Genomic DNA, 24,366 nt, shown 5'->3' on the forward strand with positions numbered 1-24,366 from the left:
TGCTGCATACCAATTGCAGAAACTTACACAATTTCCTCTTCTCAAACATGTGAAAGGGAAGGATCTAATGACCTTATTCTCATCAGAATGTGAGTGATCCAGGGAAAAGTAGGTCCCACCCAGGGACTTCAATTCAGTGGATTTTGACCTGTGTTTTTAATACGGACCCCTCAGTGAGTTGATTGATAGACTCTAAGTAGCTGGAAGGCAGGGGAGTGTCTTGTGTTAAAGGCCCCTGCTGAATACTGGGCAGTTAGGGTGGGACCTGGCTCATCATGGAGATTCAGTGAAGACTTGTTAGATGAGGACGCCCAGTATAGGGAACCACCGGTGTAAATGTTCTTCCCTTCCTCTCCCACCTCCCTTGCAACTCTGTCAATGGCAAGGCTGCTGCTGTCACATGTCACCACAGACGGGAGGGCTCAAATAGAGATATATTTCCTCCCAGTTCTGTAGGCTGCAAGACCAAGATCAAGGTGTCATAGGGTTGGTTTCCTCTAAGCCTCTCTCTTGGCTTGTAGATGGCTGTCTTCTCCCTACGTCTTCACATTGACTTTTGTCCGTGCATATGTCTGTGTCCTGGCTTCTTCTTGTAAGGACAGTGGTTCTATTGTATTAGGGCCCACCCAGATTACCTCATTTTAAATAATTATCTCTTTAAAGACTCTACTGAATCAGCAAGGCTGTCTGGGGTAAATACCTGAGGTTCATTTTCTCATGACAAGGGAATTGAGGATGCAGATATACACAAGAACCCAGTTTAGGAGCGGAGGTTTGATAGGCCAAAGAAAGAGAAAGGAGGCCAGGTGTTGTAGCTCACGCCTGTAATCCCAGTACTTTGGGAGGCTGAGGCGGAAGGGTCACGAGGTCAGGAGTTCGAGACCAGCCTGGCCAATGTGGTGAACCCCATATCTACTAAAAATACAAAAATTAGCTGGGTGTGGTGGTGGGTGCCTGTAATCCCAGCTACTCAGGTCGCTGAGTCAGGAGAATCACTTGAACCTGGGAGGCGGAGGTTGCAGTGAGCCGAGATCATGCCACTGCACTCCAACCTGGGCAATAGAATGAGACTCTGTCTCAAAAGAAAAAAAGGAAGGAAGGGAGGGAGGGAGGGAACAGCTCTCTCTCTGAAGTGCACTGGATTTTATAGACAGGCCTGAGGAGGCAGTGTCTGATTTACATAGGACCCACAGATTGGTTGGACCAGGCGTGACATTTATATAACATGCAAGGACACTGGCTGCCCTACCCTAATTTTATTATGCAAATAGAGTTTTTGCCTGGCAGGTGCCATGTTGCCCGTTCCTTACTGTATACCTGGTTGACAAAGAGAAGGGAAGATGGAGCCGCCATGTTGAACATGCCTGGTCCCAGGCAGCCTTTTCCTGTTGCCACAGCTGCCGACATTCGTCCGTGCAGGCGTCCAGCTTGCTTGTCTATGTCTGCAGCTCAATTTTATAGGCTGCTCTTTGTTAGAAAAAAAAAATGATTTGGGGACTGCTTTTCACTAAAAGGAAAACCTTACTGGGGACTTCCTTACCCCCATATCTGCCTAAACAATTTCTTCTTAACTCCTGTATTACTATCTCCTAATACAGTCACATTTTGAGGTGCTGGCAGTTAGGACTTCAACATACGACTTTTTTGTGGGTGACACAATTCTGCCTGCAACACTTAGCGAAGGCATCAAGTCCTATTAGGTTTTTATCAAAAGGAGTTTATCTGTCAGCCTGGATGTCAGGGAAACATCTTTGTGAGCTCTCGGCCTCTTCTGGAGACTCTGAAGCCCTTCCCAAGAGGCAGCTATGTATAAGTGACACTAGCTGAAGAAATAAACCTTCCTCCAGGGCTTTTAGCAATTGCGCAGATGGCGCACATGTTGTGATTCAGTGTGGCCATGACAAGGATAAAGTTAAATGCCTTTGATACAGTGACAAGAAATGTAACAAGTGGAGGATCAAACAATTGAAGGGGAAGGATCTTTCTTGTAGCCGCAGGATGCTAATAATATACAGAAAACTATTTTCACAAGGCAGACTCATCATTCGATATTCTGCTCTCATTTTTTGTGGGGATTTTTTTTGAAGGAAAATAATCCCCCAGTAAATTAGAATGTTGCAACCTAATGCCACGTTCCAACTCATAAATGTTTTTCTTCGGAGTTCATTTGGAAGCATTTCAGACAGATTGTTAGGATTATTACTTTCTGGGATAAAATCATGCTTTTTTTTTTTATTCAAACATTTCTTCCTCAACTCATAACCTTCCTCTCAGTAATATTTTGCACGTTGCAATAAAAAAGCAAGGCAGACAGGCAACCTCTGTCTATTTTTAGATTAACACATTTGCCAATGTCAAGGAGACTTATCTGAATACCAGATTCCCACAGACATAAGCTGTGTTTGCAATGCCAGACACTTAAGCCAATGTCATAGCCCACTTAGAAGTGGACATTGCCAGATGTATACGCCATCTGTAACCCCACCATTGGACACATTATCTTGAATCCTCTTAGTTCTCTTAATGTCATCATTGCATGAAAGTCAGCCAACCTTGGGTTAGTTTATATAAACAACTATACTTGATGGCCTTAGTTCGTCTTAAAAACATTTGGGCGCTGTGGGAACAGGATTGGCAGGATGGAACCTGGGCAGTGATGGGCAGTTCCTGGAGGAGATTCTGTGAGCTGTGGGCAGTGGTATTGCCAAGACAGGAGTCAGGCGTCTGTAGAGCTGAGTTATGAAGGCGAATGGGAGGAGGTCCAGTCTGGTGAAGCCAGGGAGAAAGCCAGAAATCGGCTGTCTCTCAGTGGAGCCACAAGGAGTCCCTAAATCTGCAGGAACAAAGCTGAGTCCAAAAGCAAAGCAGAATCCTCGATTATACATCAAAGACACAGGATCCAGTCATCAGACTCCAGCCAATGTTACTGAGCTCTTGGCCTTCTCATCCAGAGACTCTTAAAGACCACCGGAGATTCCGCAGTGAAGATTAACTTGTCCAATGCCATTTAGAAGCCAGCAGCAAAGTGAACTGGAGTTGAGAATTGCTAATCTATCAGCCTCCACTCAGTAATTTTCCATCTGACATATTTTGTTTCAAAGAAGCCTTTGAAAGTTTTAGAGAGATTCAAAGAGAGACAACGAGGAAGTCAAAATTGGCCTGTCGATGCACAAGCACCTGTACACAGATGTTTATGGTGACTTTGCAAAGACTGGAAACACCTCAGGAGTCCCCAAGCCAGGGATGGATGAATAAACTACGGGCCATCCACATAGTGGAATACAATTCAGCAATAAAAAAAAAATGAACTCCAGGTACACACAATGTTGTGGATGAATTTCAAATGCACCGAGCTGAGTGAAAGAAGCCAGACCCATTTATATGACATTCTGGAAAATAGATTAGTAGAGTTCAGGGGCTAGAGACAGATCAGGCTTGGCTACAAAACAGCATGGGCAACATTTGGGCATGATGGAACTGCTCTCTGTCTTGTTGTGGAAGTGGTTACGGGTCTGGGTGCACTTATCAAAGCTCTTAGATCGGCTTACTAAAAAGGGATGAAATGTACTGTAGTCAAATGTTTCTTTTCTTTCTTTCTTTTCTTTCTTCCTTCCTTCCTCTCTCTTCCTTTCTCTCCTTTCCTTCCTTCCTCTCTCTCTTTCTCTCTCCCTCTTTCTTTTTCTTTCTTCCTTCCTTGCTCTCTTCCTTTCTCTCCCTTCCTTCCTCTCTCTTTCTCTCTCTCTTTCCTTCCTTTCCTCCTTCCTTCCTTCCTTCCTTTCTTTTCTTTCTTTCTCTTTCTTTCTTCCTTTCTTTCCTTTCTTTCTTTTCATGGAGTTTAACTCTGTCACCCAGGCTGGAATGCAGTGCTGCAATCTCAGCTAACTGCAACCCCTGCCTCCTGGGTTCAAGTGATGCCCCTGCCTCAGCCTCCCGAGTAGCTGGGATTATAGGCACCCACCACCACACCAGGCTAAATTTTGTATTTTTTTGTAGAGATAGGGTTTTGCCATGTTGGTTAGGCAGGTCTTGAACTCCTGATCTCAAGTGATCCACCCATCTCAGCCTTTCAAAATGGATGGGAGCTATCATATCTTTAATTTTATTTAAAGGTTTAAGGAGAGGGGAAAAAAACATCAGGTCCTGGAAGGCAGTGGTGAAAAGAATTCCAGTGTGAGCTCAGTAGCCAGACTGCCTGGATTTAAAACTTGATCTTGTGACTTACTGTATTCAGACTCTCTGTACCTCATTTTTCTCATTCTAAGATGGGGATAATGAAAGTATCTTTCTCATAGGACTGTTGTAGCACTTAAAGGGAGCAATTATATTTAAAACATCGAAAATATTAGCTTTTGTTTGATCTATGTTTGCACAACTGTCCAGTATATCCTCAGGACAAATTCCTAGAAGTAGAAACTAGATCAGAGGTACACATAGTCGTACATATCAACAAACTGCCTTCCATGAAAACAGTGCCAATTTCCACTCCCACAAACAGCCTAAGAGCATGCCTCTGCCCTGTGTCCAACACTGCCTAGTGCTCATCTTTTCCAATTTCAAGGTCAAAAAAATGACATCTCTATGTTCCTTTCATTTGGATTTCTTTGATGACTAGTGAAGTTGAACGCTTTTCATATATTTATTAGTCACAGGTATTTATTTTTATGTGACTTGCCTGTTTGTAATCTTTTTATTAGAAAGTTGTATTTTATTATTAATTTGTATGAATTTGTTACAGATAAGGCATAATAGTAACTGTTAACATTTATTTATTTATTTATTTTTTAACCAAGTGACAAACATTCTTCTAAGAATTGAAAAAATTACCATTTGATCAGGTGTATACATCATAAACATTTCGCCCTGTTGCTTTTGTTTGTCTTTCAACCTTGCTCATGTGTTGTTTTGCTATAAAAGTAGTTTAGATTTTAAAATTTTTGGTCATCTTTAAGGAGACTTCCCTTTAGATTACTCATAATCTTTTCATACAACTGTAAGATATACACTTCCATTTTCACTTTTGTTTGGAAATTTCTGGTGGCAATTCTCATTGTCTGGAATTATTCTAAAATAGTAAATGTTTTTTAATTCCAAAAAAAAAAAGGAGATGTCTGATGGCATTTTTAGCAAGATATAAAATTAGTATGTCTATCAAGAAGATGAGAGCAAGAGGTGAGAAGAAGGAACCAGGAAGAAGGTGACTTAGCTTAGGAAGTGTAGGCACTTGGGTGGCCACAGAGACTTCTCCTCTGAAATTATTCTGGGTGATTCTGTTTTGTGTTTTGTCATGTTTTGTTTTGTTTTGAGATGGGGTGTAGTGGTGGGATCTCGGCTCACTGCAACCTCCACCTCCCAGGTTCAAGTGATTCTCCTGCCTCAGCCTCCCAAGTAGCTGGGATTACAGGCATGCACCACCCCGCTCGGCTAACCTCTGTATTTTTAGTAGAGATGGGGTTTCACCATGTTGACCAGGCTGGTCTTGAACTCCTGATCTCAGGTGATCTGCCTGCCTCAGCCTCCTAATATGCTGGGATTATAGGTGTGAGCCACTGTGCTCAGCTGTTGGTTTTTTAATGGGGTCTCACTGTGTTGCGCAGGCTGGAGTACAGTGGCGCCATGATAGCTCACTGCATTCTCAAACTCCTGCGCTCAGGCACACCTCCTACTTCAGCCTCTCAGTAGCTGGGACTCTAGGTCGTGTACCACCATGCCTGGCTAATTCTATAATCTGACACTGTCAGCTCTTCTTCGTCTTCCCCTTTGGCCCGACCCTTCCCTAGGAGGGTTCCACTCTCCCTCCCCTCACTGTTTCCTGCCCACCTAATCCAAACCTCAGATCCACACTCAAAACAAAGCTGATGTTTTCAAACAGAACTTCTTCCAACACAAAGATTTCCTTCCCAAATTAGTGAAACCAGACTCTGCAAACCAAGCACCACTTTAAAGGTTTGGCTCTTCTTCCTCATTTAAAAATAACAATTTGCAAGAAATAAAATACGAAACATAGGTGTAATGCATCTCCTATGACCTCGCATTTTTAGAGCTTTTTTTTCTTGCCAACGATCCTACATTCATGCTAATATCCCCTTTTTGTTTCCTTAAAAGTACTCAGTTGTTTCATCAAAACCCAAAAATAAAACGAACTATGTTTCTCAGGCAATGTGAGGCAAGAGCAAAGGCCTCCAGCACTTCGGGAACATTTTTTGATTGAAAGGAAAGAACCAATTTTAGTTGACAGTTATTTCCTCCAGGAAAAAAAAGCCAGCTTAAGTGTCTATGTATAGAGAAAGGCAAAGTTTTTTATTTGTTTTCAGAATTTGCCCTTGAGGCATTTATAGAAAGGAAGTAAACATAGATAATGATATCAGACCTGTTATCTCAAGATAAGGGAGAAGAAAATGCTCCAAGTGTCAAAAATCCAAATATCCACACCAAAATTACTTTGTCTCCAGATTATCATTTAAATTCCTAAGCACAGAATTATGCAATATTTTAAGTATTATTTTTGAGTGTTATTTAAATATTATTTCACACACACATAAATATACACACTCCAACATAAATATGAATATCTCTGTGTGTAAATTGAACACATATATAACAGATACACTGTATATACAAACTTGCATATGTATGTGTGTCTAGATGGAAGCAGCATAGTGCTTTCCAAAACCAACCACATATTTTGAAAAGAGAAATTCATTCAAAACACAAACCAGCAAATCAATTCTCCTCCCCTGGAGAGATCTGATGATTTTAAGATCCCGAGCATAAGTACTTCGGGCTCTTTCTAGCAGGCATAATCCCAAGGTAGTGTCTCTAAAGGCAAACATACTTTTGTGGTAGATAACTGTTTCTTGGCCTCTGAATAACTATGACCACATTCTCATGAAGAAAATTGTGGCCTGTGTTGCCAGTTATTTTATTTTTCCAGAGTAGGATAAATTCCCATTCTAAGGCACAGGAATTAAAGTTCCTATGGGAAAAGCCCATGTCTCACTACCATTGGGAGGGTGTCTCTCAAATTCTCACCTATAACGACAATCTAGTTGTGATGGAGACTTTATATTACTTTTTAAACCTGGAACCTGTGTGTGTGTGTGTGTGTGTGTGTGTGTGTGTGTGTATCTCAACACCTTCAAGTATATGTGCAAAACTCCAGCAGAATTTAGCTGCATCTGTGAGTAGTAGCTTTTAATAAATTGTCTCATTTTCTTCATCTCTATTACCTTTAGTTAATTATCACTTATTATTATTTATCCTTATTTAATCAGGCATTTATACAGTCTCTGTTCTATATCTGGCACTGTCCTGGTAACGTGCATGAAAAGATTATTTCTTTCTTCATTTATTTCAACCCGTATATTCCATGAAGATTTGGGGATGTGCAAATGTAAAGATTCCTGCCCTGGAAGGGCTTACAGTCTTATTTTCTTTAGCATTTCCAGAGAATCAATCCTTAACATTTGCCTGTTATGTATAAAATGTCTAATCTTATCATGTAAATATTTCACCTTATTTGTAGTCAAGAACAAAGCACATAACTCCTCATGAATCAGTTTTCCTAAGGAAGCTCTCCTATCTGGTGTCATGTCAACAGATAGGGATTCAGGCCAGGGCCACCTGTGTTACACTTGTCTAAATATTGGAGTTTGTAATCACGCAGGAAGAACAGAGCTCATGTTTCTTCCAATCAGTAGCTCTTTTTTTCTCTGAGATAGCAAAAAAAAAAAAAAAAAAAAAAAAAAAAATGCACTGATCTGCTAGAAGAGACAAATGCAACAGAAAGAATACTTGTGAAAATAGTTAACAAGTTGAAAGTCTGATATAATTTATCACTATAACTTTAAACATTGGTAAACTTAGAAGCTTTGGCATCTGGCTTTGGAGCTTTAAACCCTTACAAAAGAATGTTTTATTCCACGATCCACAGGTGGCCAAGGTGTAGACCTTTGCTTGATGTGTTCTTTAATTTCACAAATATGGAGCTCTTTAAATGTTTTCTGTTTAACTTATTTGAACATCAGCATGCACAGCTTTTTAAATACGAAGCTTTGGAGTCATTCCAAGTCTAACAACTGAATCTGATTCTGTATCCATAAAACAGAAGACATCTGACAGTGGTTTTGACCTGGAGAACTTTCAGATCTTTTATTTAAACAAAAATTTTAACAAGTATTGTTGTGTCTAAGATTGGGTTGTCCCAGAGCAGGCATTAAGACAAAGATGAGAAAATAAGCAGTGTTTTTTTGGTTTTGTTTTTTGTTTCTTTGAGATGGAGTCTCGACTGTTGCCTAGGCTGGAGTGCAGTCGCATGATCTTGGCTGATTGCAACCTCCACCTCCCAGGTTCAAGTGATTCTCTTGGCTCAGCCTCCGGAGGAGCTGGGACTACAGGCGCACATCGCCAAACCCAATTAATTTTTGTATGTTTAGTAGAGATGGTGTTTCACCATGTTGGCCAGGATGGTCTCGATCTCTTGACTTTGTGATCTGCCTGCCTCGGCCTCCCCAAGTGCTGGGATTACAGGTGTGCACCACCGCACCCGGCCTAACAAGCAGTATATTTAAGTAATTCCGAGAAATACTGATAAGAGTAGAAAAGAGAGACATGGAAAAGAAGAATGCAGTAAAGATGATCATCAAGCTAGTTGTCACTATGGGCAATCAGGGCCCCATCTTGCTGGGAAAGCAAAGAATCGGAGAACAGACCTCAGTTATCCCACTTGACTGATAAGGAAGCTGGGCCACTTACTTTCTAATTCCTGACTGTAACTGACTAAAGGCCATTCCCAGAGACACTAAGCCCTCAAGGGAAGAATCGTCACAGTCCGTCTCTGTTCACAGGCATGGTCTGTTAGTCAGGGTTCTCTAGAGGGACAGAATTAATAAGATAGATGTATATATAAAGGTGAGTTTATTAATGAGTATTGATTGACTCACACAATCACAAGGTGAGGTCCCACAATAGGCCATCTGCAAGCTGAGAAGCAAGGAAGCCAGTCCGAGTCCCAAAGCTGAAGAACTTGGAGTTCAGTGTTTGAAGGCAGGAAGCATCCAGCATGGGAGAAAGATGGAGGCCAGAAGACTGAACCAGGCTAGTTGTTCCTCGTTCCTCTGCCTGCTTTTATTCTGGCTGCGCTGGCAGCTGATTAAATGGTGCCCACCAGATTAAGGGTGGGTCTGCCTTTCCCCGTCCACTGACTCAAATGTTAAACTCCTTTGGCAACACCCTCACAGACACACCAATGAACAATACTTTGCATTCTTCAATCCAGTCAAGTTGACACACAGCATCATGTATGCAAAAGGTGAGCGCCAAGGGAATACGGCTATAAATCATTTTTCTGTGCAAATTCCATTACACCAATTTAATTCCTGAATTCGTTTTCCATATGCAGTGGCCAAATAGGACCTTCCTCTACGTTCGTTTTTTGTTTTTCTATTTTCATTCCTATTCTGCTAGAATTAACCAATTATAGTTTCAACAGTTGTAAGTCTTCTTCTGTGGCCTTTGTTTCTACCAAGTCCAGATTTCTTTTTCTCTTTTTAAATTTATTTTAGATTCAGTGGGTACATGTGCATGTTTGTTACATGGGTATATTGCATAAAGGGGTTTAGGTTTATAGTGTACTAATCACTCACACATTGAACACTGGACTCAGTGGGTAATTCTTCAACCTTTATCACCCTCCCTGCTTCCACCCTTTTGGAGTCCCCAGTGGCTATCATCACCATCTTTATGTCTCTGTGTACTCATTGTTTTAGCTCCCACTTATAAGTGAGAACATCCACTATTTGATTTTCTGTTTCTGAGTTCACTTAGGATGATGGCATCTAGTTCCATCCACGCTGCTCCAAAGGATGTGATTTCATTCATTTTTATGGCTACATAATATTCCATGGTGTTTATGTATGACATGTTCTTTATCCAATCCACTGTTGATGGACACTTAGGTTTTCTCCATAGAGGTCCAGTTTTCTTGCATCTAAATTTTGCTCTGCAGATTTAGCCATTGTCATGTTTTATTGTGTTTGATTGCTACTATCAGGGACAGCCATTGTAAATGAGATTAGTCGATAGTTTGACCTCTATGTTAGCCAATCACTGAAATAATTGTGAGCATTCCCTCTTACCTAGTCCAGGACTGCTCAACTGCAATCACTCAGTTCCATCACTTACCTACCTGTGTGAATGTTAGGAAATACATAGTTTAGGCTTCTTAAGTCTCAACTGACTCATTTGCAAAATTGTGCTAATAATAAAGACCTCCTACCTTCTTGTTAAAAATTAATTAAAGGAAATCCTTTAAAATGACACCTGGCATAGAGTGTTGTTCCCTGTGCTTTTGTTAATATTGCTGTTGTTATTTAAGGTTATTATAATATTTTAGTTATTTTATATACTACTGATTGCTTTGCCAAAGTATACTCATCACCCATACTAATTGTAAAGAGCAAATGGTTGTGTCAAAATGACGATCAGAATGTCGCACTTCTGGGTGAATAATCCTTCCTCATAGGGTATTTGCTGGTGAGAGAGATAACATGAAAAATGTGTGATGAACCTGGTATCTAGCAGACACTAAGCATGTGACTTTTCCCCTTTCCTTCCCTGGGGGTATGTGCCTTGAACTTGGAGGACAGGAAAGTGATGGGATGATGAGTTTCTAGAAATTGGCCTTCGTGGCCAGATGCGGTGGCTCACTCCTGTAATCCCAGCACTTTAGGAGGCCGAACTGGGTGGATCACTAGGTCAGCAGATCGAGACAATCCTGGCTAACATGGTGAAACCCCATCTCTACCAAAAATACAAAAAATTAGCCAGGCGCAGTGGCAAGCACCTGTAATCCCAGCTACTCAGGAGGCTGAGGCAGGAGAATCGCTTGAACCCAGGAGGCGGAGGTTGCAGTGAGCTGAGATCACGCCACTGCACTCCAGCCTGGGTGACAGAGCAAGACTCCATCTCAAAAAAAAAGAAAAAAGAAAAAGGAAATTGGCCTTCCTAAGCACAGAAAGGTTTGAGATCTACTGATTGCTGTTTTATCAAGTTGGTTATAGTGAAACTCCAACATCCTTTCCAAAATGCCTTGAGAAAGGTGTGATTTTCTCTTCTAATTTTATGACTCTCATACAGTCAGCATGTAGGGGTCTTCTGTGTGCTACTTATGATTATGAACTTAGTAAACTGTTTCTATATGATTCATGCTTGTGTTTTGTGTTTTTGTCTTTTTAAGATTTGATTGTGGGTGCATTTGGAACAGGAAAAGTCGCTGTTTACAGGTACGTGGTTGGTAGTATTCAAATGTTTTTCTCATTGTTTCAAATATAGTTTCTTGTTAGTTTTGCCTTAAAGAGCACGTTTCAGCAATTTATTCTGGTGAATATTTAGATGCTCTTTTTAAAGTCTACAGGTATTTTTTGCTCTCACTCTTTCTTTCCTTTGCATTTTTACTCTCATATTGCATGACCAAACTTCCAGATTTCATGAACATATTGTTAAATAAGATATGAAATGAAGCAGGTCTTATAAAACAACCCACTTTTTAGATGTTACTGTATTTGATTTATTATCTTTGCTTTGGAAATGCATTGAAATGTTCACTTGTAAATAAAGGGTGCAGGGTAGAAGAATGTTACTATTTATCCTGGCTTCTGTAATCAAACTGGACACTTATTAAGGAATAGAACATTCCAGGAGTAGGTAGCCTCCAAAGACAAGTATTGAAAACAATTCAAATACAACAGCCATGGATTCCAAGCCTGGACATTCCATACACTCACTGATTGGTAATCTTGGGCAAGTTCTTATCACTTTCAGAGTTTCAGATTTCTGATCTGTAAATGAAGGATAACCATATTTATAAGGTTACCTCTGTTCAAAGGATTCAATGAGAATATGCATATGGCATACACAGAATAGTAACTGGGAGAGGGGTGTTGCTCAACTTCAGCTGCTTTTAAAAAAAAAAAATGTTTTATGGCAGGACACAGTGCCTCATGCCTGTCATCCCAGCACTTCGGGAGGCTGAGGCAGGCGGATCACTTGAGGTCTGGAGTTTGAGACCAGCCTGACCAACACAGCAAAACCCCATCTCTACTAAAAATACGAAAAGTAGCCAGGCATAGTGGCGCATGCCTGTAATCCCAACTACTCAAGAGGCTGAGGCATGAGAATCACTTGAACCTGGGAGGTGGAGGTTGTAGTGAGCAGAGATTGTGCCACTGCGTTCCAGCTTGGGCAACAGAGCGAGACTACATCTCAAGGAAAAAAGAAACATTTTATGAGAATTCAAGACACTAGGTCAGGATATCAAGACAAAAGGCCGAGGGCATACCTGGGTGTACTAGGCGTATAGTGTTAACCTAGTCAGCTCCCAAAGAGGTTCAAAGTTTAGGTTTCCTCAAATAGGTAAGGTATTCTTCTTCAATACTTCCAAAACAAACTCAAAGAGGGTTGATTTGTACCAACCATGTCCCACTTAAGGTTCTAGAGAATCAGTTGAAACCCTCAAGGTGTCTGAAGCATGGGGCTTGGGTTTGCAGTGGCCATGGAGTGCACCACTGAGAGCTGCTGGAGCAGAATGGACACGGAGCTCAACTGCTGTGCTTCCAATCCGTCAAGGCCGTGTTTTCCATGAGTTTTCATGCCAAGGCTGTGTTTTCCATGAGCTGCTCCCAGCCAATTAGCAGGAACAAGAACACAAATACAGGCCTGCTTTTGCAAGACATGGAACTCCTCTCACGGGCAAATTTAGCTCAAGCACTCTCCATTGCTCAGGCCAGAACTTTCTTCTCCAGTCCTCTGTCCTTCCCTTGATCCTGGGATCGGAACTCCCAGCCCCCTCCATTCTCTCCCCGCTTTTCCTCATAGATGTTTGACCCCAATACATCTTTTGCATATCTAGTTCTGTTTTATCATCTGTTTTTCCAAGGAGTGGAACTAACACAGTACTGAAAGCAAAATTATGTAACAAAATACTGAAGGAACTTAGGAGAAATCCCAGCAGGTGCACTGCTTATTGCTTAAGGCAGTACTGTAAACCCATTCTGCCCCAAGAAGCAGCAGGCATCTTATGGGGGGAAACTTCCTCTTATAGGGGGAAAACTTATCCAACATGGCATCATTTCTCTCTGTCATTTGGGGACGTTCGCTTCCAACTGTCATATCTTGGAACCATGCCATAAAATCTGCTCCATTCCCTTCCCCCATGATTTATTCATACTTTTTTGTTTTGTTATCATCATCTGGTTGGCTGAAATTAAGTTTACTTACACCCTATCAGTCTCTGTCCTCAAATTTGGCTACATATTAGAATCACCTGGAGAGTTTAAAATTTCAGTGTCTGGTCCTTACCCCATAGGTTCTGGATCAGTTGGTGTGGCAGGGCCTGGGCATAGAATTTGTTTTAAAGCTCTCTGGGTGATTATATTGTGCAGGCAGGATTGAGAACCACATCTCTGACTGATGTACAGAATTATTCTGAAAACCCACCTTCATGTGTTTAGCTAAATTTGCAAAGCTCAACTTGAAAACTATCAATGGAAATTTAAAAATCATCAATGATGCAACAAAATTTGCAAACTTCAAGTGTTCACGGACACAAATGGCTGTAAGGTGATGTATTTCATCAGATACGGATATAGATAACGCTAGCAGATGGCAGAGCAATTATTTCACAGCAATATTGCCATAATACTGGAGGCCCACTTCGTAAAGAAATTAGGTTTGTGTATGCAACTTTGCTTGACAGACTTACAGCACTCTTTGTGTTTGTGTACTTCCAGATGTGTTTTGAGGTAATTAGCTGAGTGTGGTGCCTACCTGTTCATGCAGTGAGCAAAATTCTTGGCACAAATGCTGGGAATGTTGGCAATGGCCTCTGAAAGTATTCTGTCTACTGTGGAGTTCAGTCTGCATGAAGTGGGCATCTTCCTGCCTGTCACCTATGTGGCTTATTCAAACAAACCCTGCATTTTCTCCCTGCAGAGCAAGACCGGTTGTGACTGTAGATGCCCAGCTTCTGCTGAACCCAGTGATTATCAATCTTGAAAATAAAACTTGCCAGATTCCAGACTCTATGACCTCCACAGCCTGGTGAGTTAGTCCAGGGCTTCTCAAACTCCAATGTGAATTCACATCACATGGGTGTCTTGTGAAAAATACAGGTTTGGATTCAGTAAGTCTGGGGTGATGCCTAGATTTTGCATTTCTAGAAGAAAGCTTCAAGAGATGCTGATGCTACTGTTCTGTGGCCCAAGTTTGAGTGGCAAGGAATTAGTCTTTCAAGAGAACCTATGATATGGTGCTGTTCTTTGGCTATTGGCTTATCATTCAAAGGCTACTTCTCTAATCTACAGTCTCTAGGTAATATGAGAGGCATAAAAAATTTGGAGAAATTCCCAGTGAAACAGATCTTGGCGATCACTTTTAGATTCTTGGTATACTAAAATAAACACTAGCCAAGGTAAAAATATAGCAAAATATCTAGACTCTTACATTTTGGCATATGCTTATAGATACTGCTAAACTGCTTTTCAGGCACATATAATATCCTTTCTTTCTTTTTTTTTTTTTTTGAGATGGAGTCTCACTTTGTCACCCAGGCTGGAGAGCAGTGGCATAATCTTGGCTCACTGCAACCTCCATCTCCCAGGTTCAAGCAATTTTCATGTCTCAGCCTCCTAAGTAGCTGGGATTACAGGCACCCACCACCATGCCTGGCTAATTTTTGTATTTTTAGTAGAGACAGGGTTTCAGTATGTTAGGTTGGTCTCAAGCTCCTGACCTCAGGTGATCCACCTGTCTCAGCCTCCCAAAGTGCTGGGATTGCAGGCATGAGCCACCGTGCCCAGCCAATGTCCCCTGACTCATCAATTTACTGGGTTAATTTACTAGGTTTTCTGTGCTGACAACAGATGCCAGTTTTGTAACTTAGCATATACAACTAGACAGAAGGAACACATTCTAAAAGTAAAGATTTTTGTGCCATAAACTGTATTTTTGTGTCTGTCATTAAGAATAGGGATTGAATTATTCCTTTTGCCTTGATGATGAGGCTTTGCCTGGACTTTCAGAAACTGGCTGATATAGCTTCTGAAAGTGTTCCTTCTGAATTTTGTTAGCCATCTGGAGGAAATACAAGATGGAACTCGACTGTAACAAGGCTCAAGAAGATACCACTTTGTTTCCCAGTACGTAGGTCCTCAAGGGTTAGAAGTAACTGTGTTGGTTAATACCATCAGGGTATATATCCTCTGAAAGATCAACAAACACTTGGGGTGTTTAATGTTTTGCCCTTATTTTTCAGGAGATATGGTCTAACTCAGACAGTATTTTTGGTTTCTGAGAATGTCAGAATTGCAGAACTAACCAGTCTTGACCCAGAGAAGTTATTTCCAGTCAATTTTAACATGTTGTTGATGGCCTTTTGACAGGAGTTCATACTGGAGTGATAGCTTTTGAGGGTGGAGGGTGGGGACATAGAGGACCCTGAAGAATTCTTTGAAAAACATCCTATTGCTGGCTGCTGGGGAGTGTGGCTGAGCGTGTCCTCTTCTTTAACTGCTTTTGAAAAGAGTTGGAAATTGCCCTGGGCACATTTTAAAGTGGTTTAAAACCATAAAATAGTATAATGAAAACCTGATCTGAAAAGTATGTGAGAATGGCAGCATCTCTCCTTACTCTTGCGTGATTAAGTGAGCAGTCAATGAACTGTGAGAGTTGCTACTTGTTCATGAGTATTAAAACTTCAGTATTTCCCCCAAATGGACCCATGTTCACACCTCCATAACTGAATGAACTTCTAGGCTGAATTCCTTTAAGCACATGTGGTACACTCTGATATAGAATGTTGTTGTTTTGAGCTAGACAACTGTTTCTAAGGGTTTTTAGTTTCATGGATATTTTTATAAGATTGAAGTGGTTTTTTTTTGTTTGTTTTTAACAGATTAAGAGTTCTTTTTGGTTATATGGAAAGAATATCACTGTTTAACAAGACAATGTTTTTCTTTTCATGAGCCATTTTCTTACTGCATTTAGTCATATTATTAAGATAAAGTCCAATTTGTTATGTGGACAAATGTATATCCCTTTACAATTATATTTGTTTCTATTGCATACATTTTTCTGGAAGAGGTCTTATTTTCACATGCAAAATTTGTGAATGGTGCCTCAGAATCTCAGAAGACAGTAAGTTAACAGCTGGTTCATCTAGAATGTGTTTCTTTGATTTTCTTTTTTCTTTATTTTAGGAATATACTTAGTTTTTCCAAAATGATTGAAAAGTCTCTGTTTATTTTCTCTGCTGTTATTTGTGTCTGTATTTGATATTACCTTATATCATACACCTGAAAACTATCACATAAACTCTACTTGGCAAATAGTTCTTCACTTCTATCGATGTGGATTTCTGTGTCTTTCAAACAGCTGTGTACTTTTAGAAAGTATCTATCTTTATTGGCATTTGTAAGTAAGTAAAAGAAAAAAAAAGCCAGCTCAATAAATATTAATATAATTGGTGACTAACCAATTATAAAAAGAAAATCTGTTTAGTGGAAAGCTTAATTTTAGAAATGTAAAAGTCAGTAACTACCCACCTGTCAAACCTGATTTTAAAAAAGTGTCAGATTTGAGTGACTATGTGAAACCTGCTGTTTGCTATCACCAAAATCAGATTGAAAACTGATGAGAACGTAAAATAAATTTCTTTTTACTTTCAAATTATGTTTCACATTTATCTCATTTTCCCTTCATCACAGACAGCTATGAGCAGTCACATCGCAGAATCATTCCAACCATGTTGGGTTGGGACTAGCCTCAGAGGATCATGTAGTCTATCACCCCACCTTCTGGCCATATCAAAAGCACTGTCCACAGACAGTTTCATTTAGAATTTATGTAATAAGGGACCTGTGTTGATTTCATGAGTTTTTTGTTCCAATCAGTCTGTTTAGACTAATGGGCCATACTGAAAATGACTAATATTTCTAGTTTGAAATTTTAATTCTAATTTAATAAAAGTTTATGGCTTTCCCTAAAGACCCAAGTATACTTTATAATTAGCTATAGACCTGCAAGTTACCCTAATTCTATGGTCTATATGACCATATACACATACATGGGTCTATACACACCCATGTATGTGTGTTTATGTGCAATATAGTATATATGTTTTTCTAAATTCAGAGTGAATACATCAACCCACTACTATAGTCTTGAAATTTTCTTTATAGATCAGGAGAGAGTGCTTGAAAAATTATGACTTGACAGATACGTTTCCACTAAAGTAATATATGAACTGGCAGGTTTAGGTTGCAGTGCTGTTATTGATAATTCAGTAAATCGTAACAGTGATACTAAACTAGCATAAAAAAGTTAAAGTCATCCAGTTGTTAATGATATTCAGATAACATTAACTGAAAAGGGAGAACTAAGAAACAGAGATTTATACTGACATGTAATACATAAATCAATAGTAACCTTTTAGCTGATAACATCATTTATCAACCATATACATAAGGAAAAAACGTTCATTCTTAGAACTTTATTCCTTTATTAAAAATTTTGTATTGCTTTTGAATTGTTTGTATTAAAAATACTGTATCCAAAATGATTTTATTGTATATATGTTGATTTCATTACAAATAGGAATTTATTTTATAAAAGCTAATGACCTTTGTCCACACAGTTAATGATGAATAGAAAAAAGATCATTGACCAATTTGAACATACTTGTTCAAATACTTCCAAAAACTTGGACACAGAAAATGCTAATTTTGAAAGCCAGACTTACTACAGAATTGAAAGATGTGATTAACTATTCATCTTTCTTGAATAATTCTTATTGAAGCAGAAGTGGATTGGAATCTGTGATTTCTCTGGGGAAGTGGAATAAACACTTGTAATAGCATAGACATTTCAGGAAACTTTTGGCTTAATGGTATGTGGCAAATTATTTACCCTGAGGGGAGACATTGACTGAGGTCACGGTAGATAGATGAATCCCAGATGTGACACTTTTTCATTACATTTGACACAGGAAGCTGACACATAATTCAAGTATGATTGGGGATTATTTACTCCCTTTAAATTCTGTAGAAATATTCAAATCATACTATAGTGTTTTACTGGTAAAAAGTTTATGGTTGTCATTAAATCATACTTAAGTATTTTCTTATATTTTCACTTTCCTAGAGATGTGAAAGGGCCCCATCTCTAGTGATGGCTGTTAGGGCTTGGAATTTTTCAGGGAGAGGTGAGCACATTCATTCAACAAAGGCAGCCAGGGAGTCAGCCATCTCTCGTTCCATCTGTGGCCACAGACCAAAGCCAAGTGTGGTCATCCTATAAGCCAGTGCAGACATTGATAGGGAAGGCACAACTCCAAAGTGTCTCACATGGACATCTGCCCTCTCATTATTGTCTTTATGCCTGTATTGTGCCTACATAGCTTGAGAAAGCCACACTAAGCTTCCTTGTTCTTTCTCCCTTCCCTCTTCTCGTCTCTACCTCCAGTCTTACCCCAACTCTAGCAAGGTTCTGCCAAATGTCATCTCCTTCCACGCAGAGTGGGTGTTTTCAGTTAAGCATACCATGGTGCTCCATGCTTCTGAGGATTAAATCTGCATTTTTTAGCATGACTTTCAAAGCCCGGTTCCTTACTGATCCACCAAGCCAGCCTCCCCTCCTACAACTTTGCCATCTTGCTCAGTGCCCCAACCACACTGAATTTCTTTAGTTTCCTCAAGTGGGTCCAGCTTCTTACTCACCTCCAGATTTTACTTCTAGCTATCCTCTTGTCGTGCTGCCTAATTTTTCCCTCCCTGGTACACGGAAGATACTTGCATGTATTTATTGAATAAAAGCAACAACTAATTGATTAATTAAGCAATTGAGTAAATCAGTTAATATCATGCACTATTTTCCAGTATTACCTTCCATGTAATAATAATGTCACTTGTCTTAACTGTATTAATGTTGAGACCATTTGGCAGAAGGCGTGTGTGTGTGTGTGTTTGTGTGTGTGTGTGTGGTAGAAGGGGTGTGTAGGGGGGTAGAAGGGGTGTGTGTGGGGGGGTAGAAGGGGTGTGTATATGTGTGTGTGTGTATAATTAGAAATACATAGAGAAAATTATATTCATTATCTAGGATGAGATAAAGGAAGACTTCTACCTTAAATTCAAACTTTATTAACCAAAAAATTACTATTATTTTCTATAGCTTTTCTTTGAGAGTATGTGCATCTGTCAGAGGCCAGAGCATTTCGAACACAATAGGTAAGCATGTTTTCATTTTTACATTCTTATATTCTACTCAGAAAGTTGAACAGTAAAATTTTCTCTGCACAGACCATATAAAATGAAAGACACCTTGATGAATACCAAGGGTTTCTGTTGCATATATGGAACCTTCTACAAAAATATTACTTCAATACTTGGTAATACTATTATTTATAAGAACATATAATTATAGGGAAAATAACAACTTTTATAAAACCATTATAAAACATTTTTAGCTTGGAGAGTATACTATAAAATTTTTCCAGCTCATTTATCATGCTTGATGTCAACTATGAAAAATAAATGTTTCCTGAATAAGCAACTTGAAATGGAAATTCATCTCTCTGATAGAGCACCGTGTTCACTGAATACTTCTTCTCTACTTTATTTCTGTCCTTTAGTCTTGATGGCAGAGATGCAATTAGATTCCCTGAAACAGAAAGGGGCCATTAAACGGACACTCTTCCTTGATAACCATCAGGCTCATCGAGTCTTCCCTCTTGTGATAAAACAGCAGAAATCTCACCAGTGCCAGGATTTCATCATTTACCTTCGAGTAAGTATTCCAGAAAGACTCCTCTGGCCTCTCACCTTCATATCCAAATTCCAACCATTCTTCTCCATTTAACCATCATATTTGTCTGCATAGACCCCCATCCGTCTGTTTTCATTTTCAAAGCAGGAAACTTTATTTTAAGGTCAAATAAGCTCTTCTTGACCCTGACTTCAACTAACCTAATGATGTGTTGCTGTTAATTTCTAAGGCTTCTTTTTCATTTTGAACAAAATCTTTATAATAGCCTTCTAAACTCACATGGTTTTCATTTCTACCCACCTCCTCCCCAAAAAACATAAAAGTGGAACACAATTTATGTGAATTTTTCTCCTATGTGAGTATGTCTTGTTAGATTTTATCAATGCACATTTCAGAGCCAACTCAGGAAAACATTTAGGCATTCAAAGCTTTTATTAGAAGTAATTTATAATTTACCTTCTTTAAAGTAATGTATTTTTACAGTGACTTCAAAACCTACCAAAATTTAAAAAGTAAAAATGTTTATGACACAATTACCTATCTTCACTTTGGCAGTTGCGAGGTTGTGATAACTGTCTCAATTTCTCTTTTCCATTAGGGGACTTACTTAGCAAGTGCCGCCCTAGGGAAGATCATAGGTTCACAATCACACTCAAGAATGAAAAGTTGGATATATGACCCTTGATTGGCATACAATTGAAGGGTGACACATCCACTGTGTGTTTAGTGCTTGCTGTTTGGCGCTTACCCCTCCCCGCTATAGGAGTTCTGTTTCTTTTTCCAAGAGAACTTCAAATGTCCTGAAGGCGTTCTGAAATTCATTCAAGCAAGAGTTTTAAAAGATGGTGACAGGAAGAGAATCAAGATGTTTTCTTCTTCTGAGCCCCAGAGAACTCACAAATCCTAGCAACCTCATGGAAACAAAAATCCAAATTCATGATGGTTTTTGTGACATTTATGGTATATGAGTGTAATCTTTTACTTTGCAGTTTGACCAATTCTGCATGAGCTGTTGAAGGTCTGGAGAACCCAAAGTTTGGCTCCAGAAGCATATTTCAATGAAGCCACAGCTCTAAATGATTTCATCACTGCACATATATTGAGTATGCTGACTACTATATGCCACATAAATCAGCCTGCATCTAAGCCTGCTGCAAACATAATTGTTTCATCATTCACTTTCATTGAGTAAATTCCAGTGTTGCCTGATTTTTGCAGACTGACATCTTGCAGCTATTTCATGGAGCCTCTGTTGAGTTTGTGATTATTTTTCCTAGGATGAAACTGAATTCCGAGATAAATTATCTCCAATCAACATTAGTTTGAATTACAGTTTGGATGAATCCACCTTTAAAGAAGGCCTGGAAGTGAAACCAATACTGAACTACTACAGAGAAAACGTTGTTAGTGAACAGGTAAGCCCTTGGCCGTCTTTGATGGCATTTGCTCAAGCAGGCTCTCTGGGGTGTTGTTCTTAGGGCTTTAAGACTAAAGCCAGCTCCTTTCCTTTTTATTTCTGGATGCAGACATGGAATATTTGGGAGTTTTCCTACCATGTTTCCTGAAACACTGCACGATTGTGTTTTTCGGAAGCCTTTCCTCTTGTGCAACCAAGATTTAATTTGTTCAAAATGTGGCTATAATGGAAGCAATACAGCCTGTAATCCTCATGACATTGCCAGAGTTGCATTCTTTGCAGATATTTCAGAGTGCATTGGAATGGGGCTATCATGTAAAGTAGCCTATATTGGGAGGTCACAGTGAAATGTAGGGCATTGGCTTGGGTAGAGTCATGCACAGTGAGAGGAAAGCTCTGGTTCCATTTGTGGCAGCATTCAGAATTTTCAAGAAAAAAGATGTGACTCAGGTTTTCCTAGATTGTTCCTGATGCGTGTTTCTACAACACAGGCTCACATTCTGGTGGACTGTGGAGAAGACAATCTGTGTGTTCCTGACTTGAAGCTGTCAGCTAGACCGTAAGTTTACATAACTAAGCATGTGCATTCTATCTAATGGAATTACAAGTAGTAACTTAAAGGTTCTCTGCAGAAAGTCTACACTTCCAACGACTACCAAAAAATATGCTGCGTGAAATTCTTCAGCTTGGCTACACTTTGGGTTAGCTTGTGGATTGGGTCAATTATTTGTCATGGGTGTCAAATGACACACCTTAAGATTTTCCTGGGCCATTTCATCTTTCATCAGAAGCAAAAAAAACAAAAAAAAAAAACATGTTTTTGTTGAAAGTAAACTCGACAAAAGTTGATGGGGTGGCTTGGGTTATATTTACTTGCCTCAGTCAAGTAGACAAAGGATTCCGACAGGCAGCTTCCATCTACACCTTAACCACACTTTTTTTCAGCACCCCATGACTCAAAGGCATTCTTAAAACTGTCAAAACAAAATTAATTATAACTTACTGAAAAAACAAACTTAAATAGCACTCTCTGGAGTAAAGCAGAAGGTGTCACAAAATCAAGTAAGAATCAAAGGGCCGCACAGTTGCCAGGAATGGACACCCCCATTCCAGCACTGGAAATTGCACTGCATTCTGTTATGGGAAGACATAGACTCGGATGTAAAGCATCCTGTGGTCAATAAACAGGTTTGTGTTCCTTTCCCTCCCAGGAACTATCTCACTGCCAGTGTTTGGAATCTACTTGGTAAATTCTCATAGGCTTCTCCTCCAAATTTCATAATTTATCAACTTCAAATGCAATCACTTTGAGTAAGGTTAAAAAGTGGAATAGGGGATTTCTAGCTCTCTGGAATCCTCTCCCACATAGTGGGAGCTCTTTTTCCTCTCCTGGATTTCCCCTCTGGGGTCCTGCTTCCACATACTCTCTCATGGAAGGTTTCTCTCTTCTTCTCCTGTTTCTCTCTCTCTCTCTCTAATCCCTTCCACTCAGTGTGGAAGCTGCTTTCCTCTCCTGGATTCCATCTTTCTGGATTCTCTCACTCAGTGTGAGAGGAGCTTTCCTTCTCTGGTTTTCCCCCTCTGGGAACCCTTCTCACTCAGTGTGAGAGCGGCTTTTCTTTCTCTCACTCAGTGTGAGAGTTAGCTGTTTCTCTCTCCTTCTCCTTTGTCTCTCTGTGCTTTAAAAAAAAAAAAAAAGAAAAGAAAAGAAAAAGTGGAATAGGCATTTCCAAATACTGGTTTGATTTGTAGTTCTAAGTGAACTACATTTCTTAAAAATACCTTGAAATCCTCTACTGGTGATTTAAGATCTTATTGTATCTGCCTACTTCTTCCCTCTCAGTATTTCCTTTGTGTTAATCTCTCCTTCTTACTTTGCAAACCATCTCTCTTCCTTTTATTCCATTGCCCGTTTTCTTACTAATGTATGTTTTCAGTAACATGCCGAAGCTGCTTCATTCTGGGTTGTAAGTGAAATGTTAAATTTGCAGGAATTTTGTTGGTAGATTATTAAATATGTGGGTAGCTTGAAGTTGACCACAGTGCATGGATTTACACCACGGAATCTGAAAATGCTATAAATCAATACTTTTTTTTTTAAAGAACTGGTTGTTAAACATTTACCCACATACTACTGCATGTTTTCCTACCCTTTTTACCCAGAGATGATTCTCTTGCCTCTTCCTACCATCTCTTCATGATGGTCTGTCTTCTTTATTTTGCATTTGCTATTTTTCTTTTGCTCTTCAATGAATCCTTAAATAAAATATTCACGAAGCCAAGAAGTAGAGTACCTAATACTTCTTTTTAAACGTCATTTTTAGAGATAAGCATCAGGTAATCATTGGAGATGAAAATCACCTGATGCTCATAATAAATGCAAGAAATGAAGGGGAAGGAGCCTATGAAGCTGAGCTCTTTGTAATGATACCAGAAGAGGCAGATTATGTTGGGATTGAACGCAACAACAAGGTAATGCCTGCAAATTATTTGAAGTCAAGAGCTAAGTATATTTTTGAAGTCAAGTAAATCTTAAGAAGGGCCAACTTAGCTGAGAGTTTCTTCCTTAGTAAAAGGCAGCAAAATGATACCTTCTTTTGTTAAATCATAATGACAATGAGCCATGAAATGGGGGGCGAGGAATACACAAAGAAAGATATTAATACTGTGTTATTCAAGAAAGAAGAAAATTGGATGATTATAAACCAGTTACTGGAGAAATTAGGGTTTATATTCATTTTCATGTTAGAAATAACAGGGAAGTCAAAGCTGACTGGAGGGAAGTGAAAGGTGACTTGAGACTTGAATTACACAGTATTAATATCTTTCTTTGCCACAGTGCAAAGATAAATTGGCCAAAGACTGAGAGCTAAAGCAAAAAAGAGAACTAGACTGGCTGAACGAAGAAGCTTACCAATGTGATCCATAAGCTAACCTCCCAAGCTAACTCCCTGTCTTCGCTGGGTTTTCTACCTTTGTGTTGAATTCCTTTCAGTTTCAAGCGCATGTCAGGAAGCCTGGTTTTCATTATTGGTTAGGGAAGAAGGTCCAACCAATCTCTGCTAAGTATTGATAACAGTCTGGACAGGCCCTGGAAGGAAAACAAGGTCCTTTTCCTTTCTGCTTGGTCCACCTTG

At 39.5% G+C, this 24,366-nt stretch overlaps 1 protein-coding gene across 1 annotated transcript in view; it reads left to right on the forward strand.

The window, feature by feature from the left end:
* The window catches only part of ITGA8 (integrin subunit alpha 8), a 187,509-nt gene that overhangs the window by 83,157 nt on the left and 79,986 nt on the right, over nucleotides 1-24,366 (forward strand). Inside the window, 7 exon segments of the mRNA XM_064368406.1 lie at nucleotides 11,234-11,279; nucleotides 13,987-14,094; nucleotides 19,219-19,274; nucleotides 19,679-19,833; nucleotides 21,090-21,227; nucleotides 21,721-21,788; nucleotides 23,554-23,701. Of these exon segments, the coding sequence (XP_064224476.1) occupies nucleotides 11,234-11,279; nucleotides 13,987-14,094; nucleotides 19,219-19,274; nucleotides 19,679-19,833; nucleotides 21,090-21,227; nucleotides 21,721-21,788; nucleotides 23,554-23,701 (719 nt within the window).

This window comes from Aotus nancymaae, unplaced genomic scaffold (assembly GCF_030222135.1).
Source record: "Aotus nancymaae isolate 86718 unplaced genomic scaffold, 86718_ANA_hifiasm-v0.15.2.pri h1tg000077l, whole genome shotgun sequence".
In the NCBI taxonomy this organism is placed as follows: Eukaryota; Metazoa; Chordata; class Mammalia; order Primates; family Aotidae; genus Aotus; species Aotus nancymaae.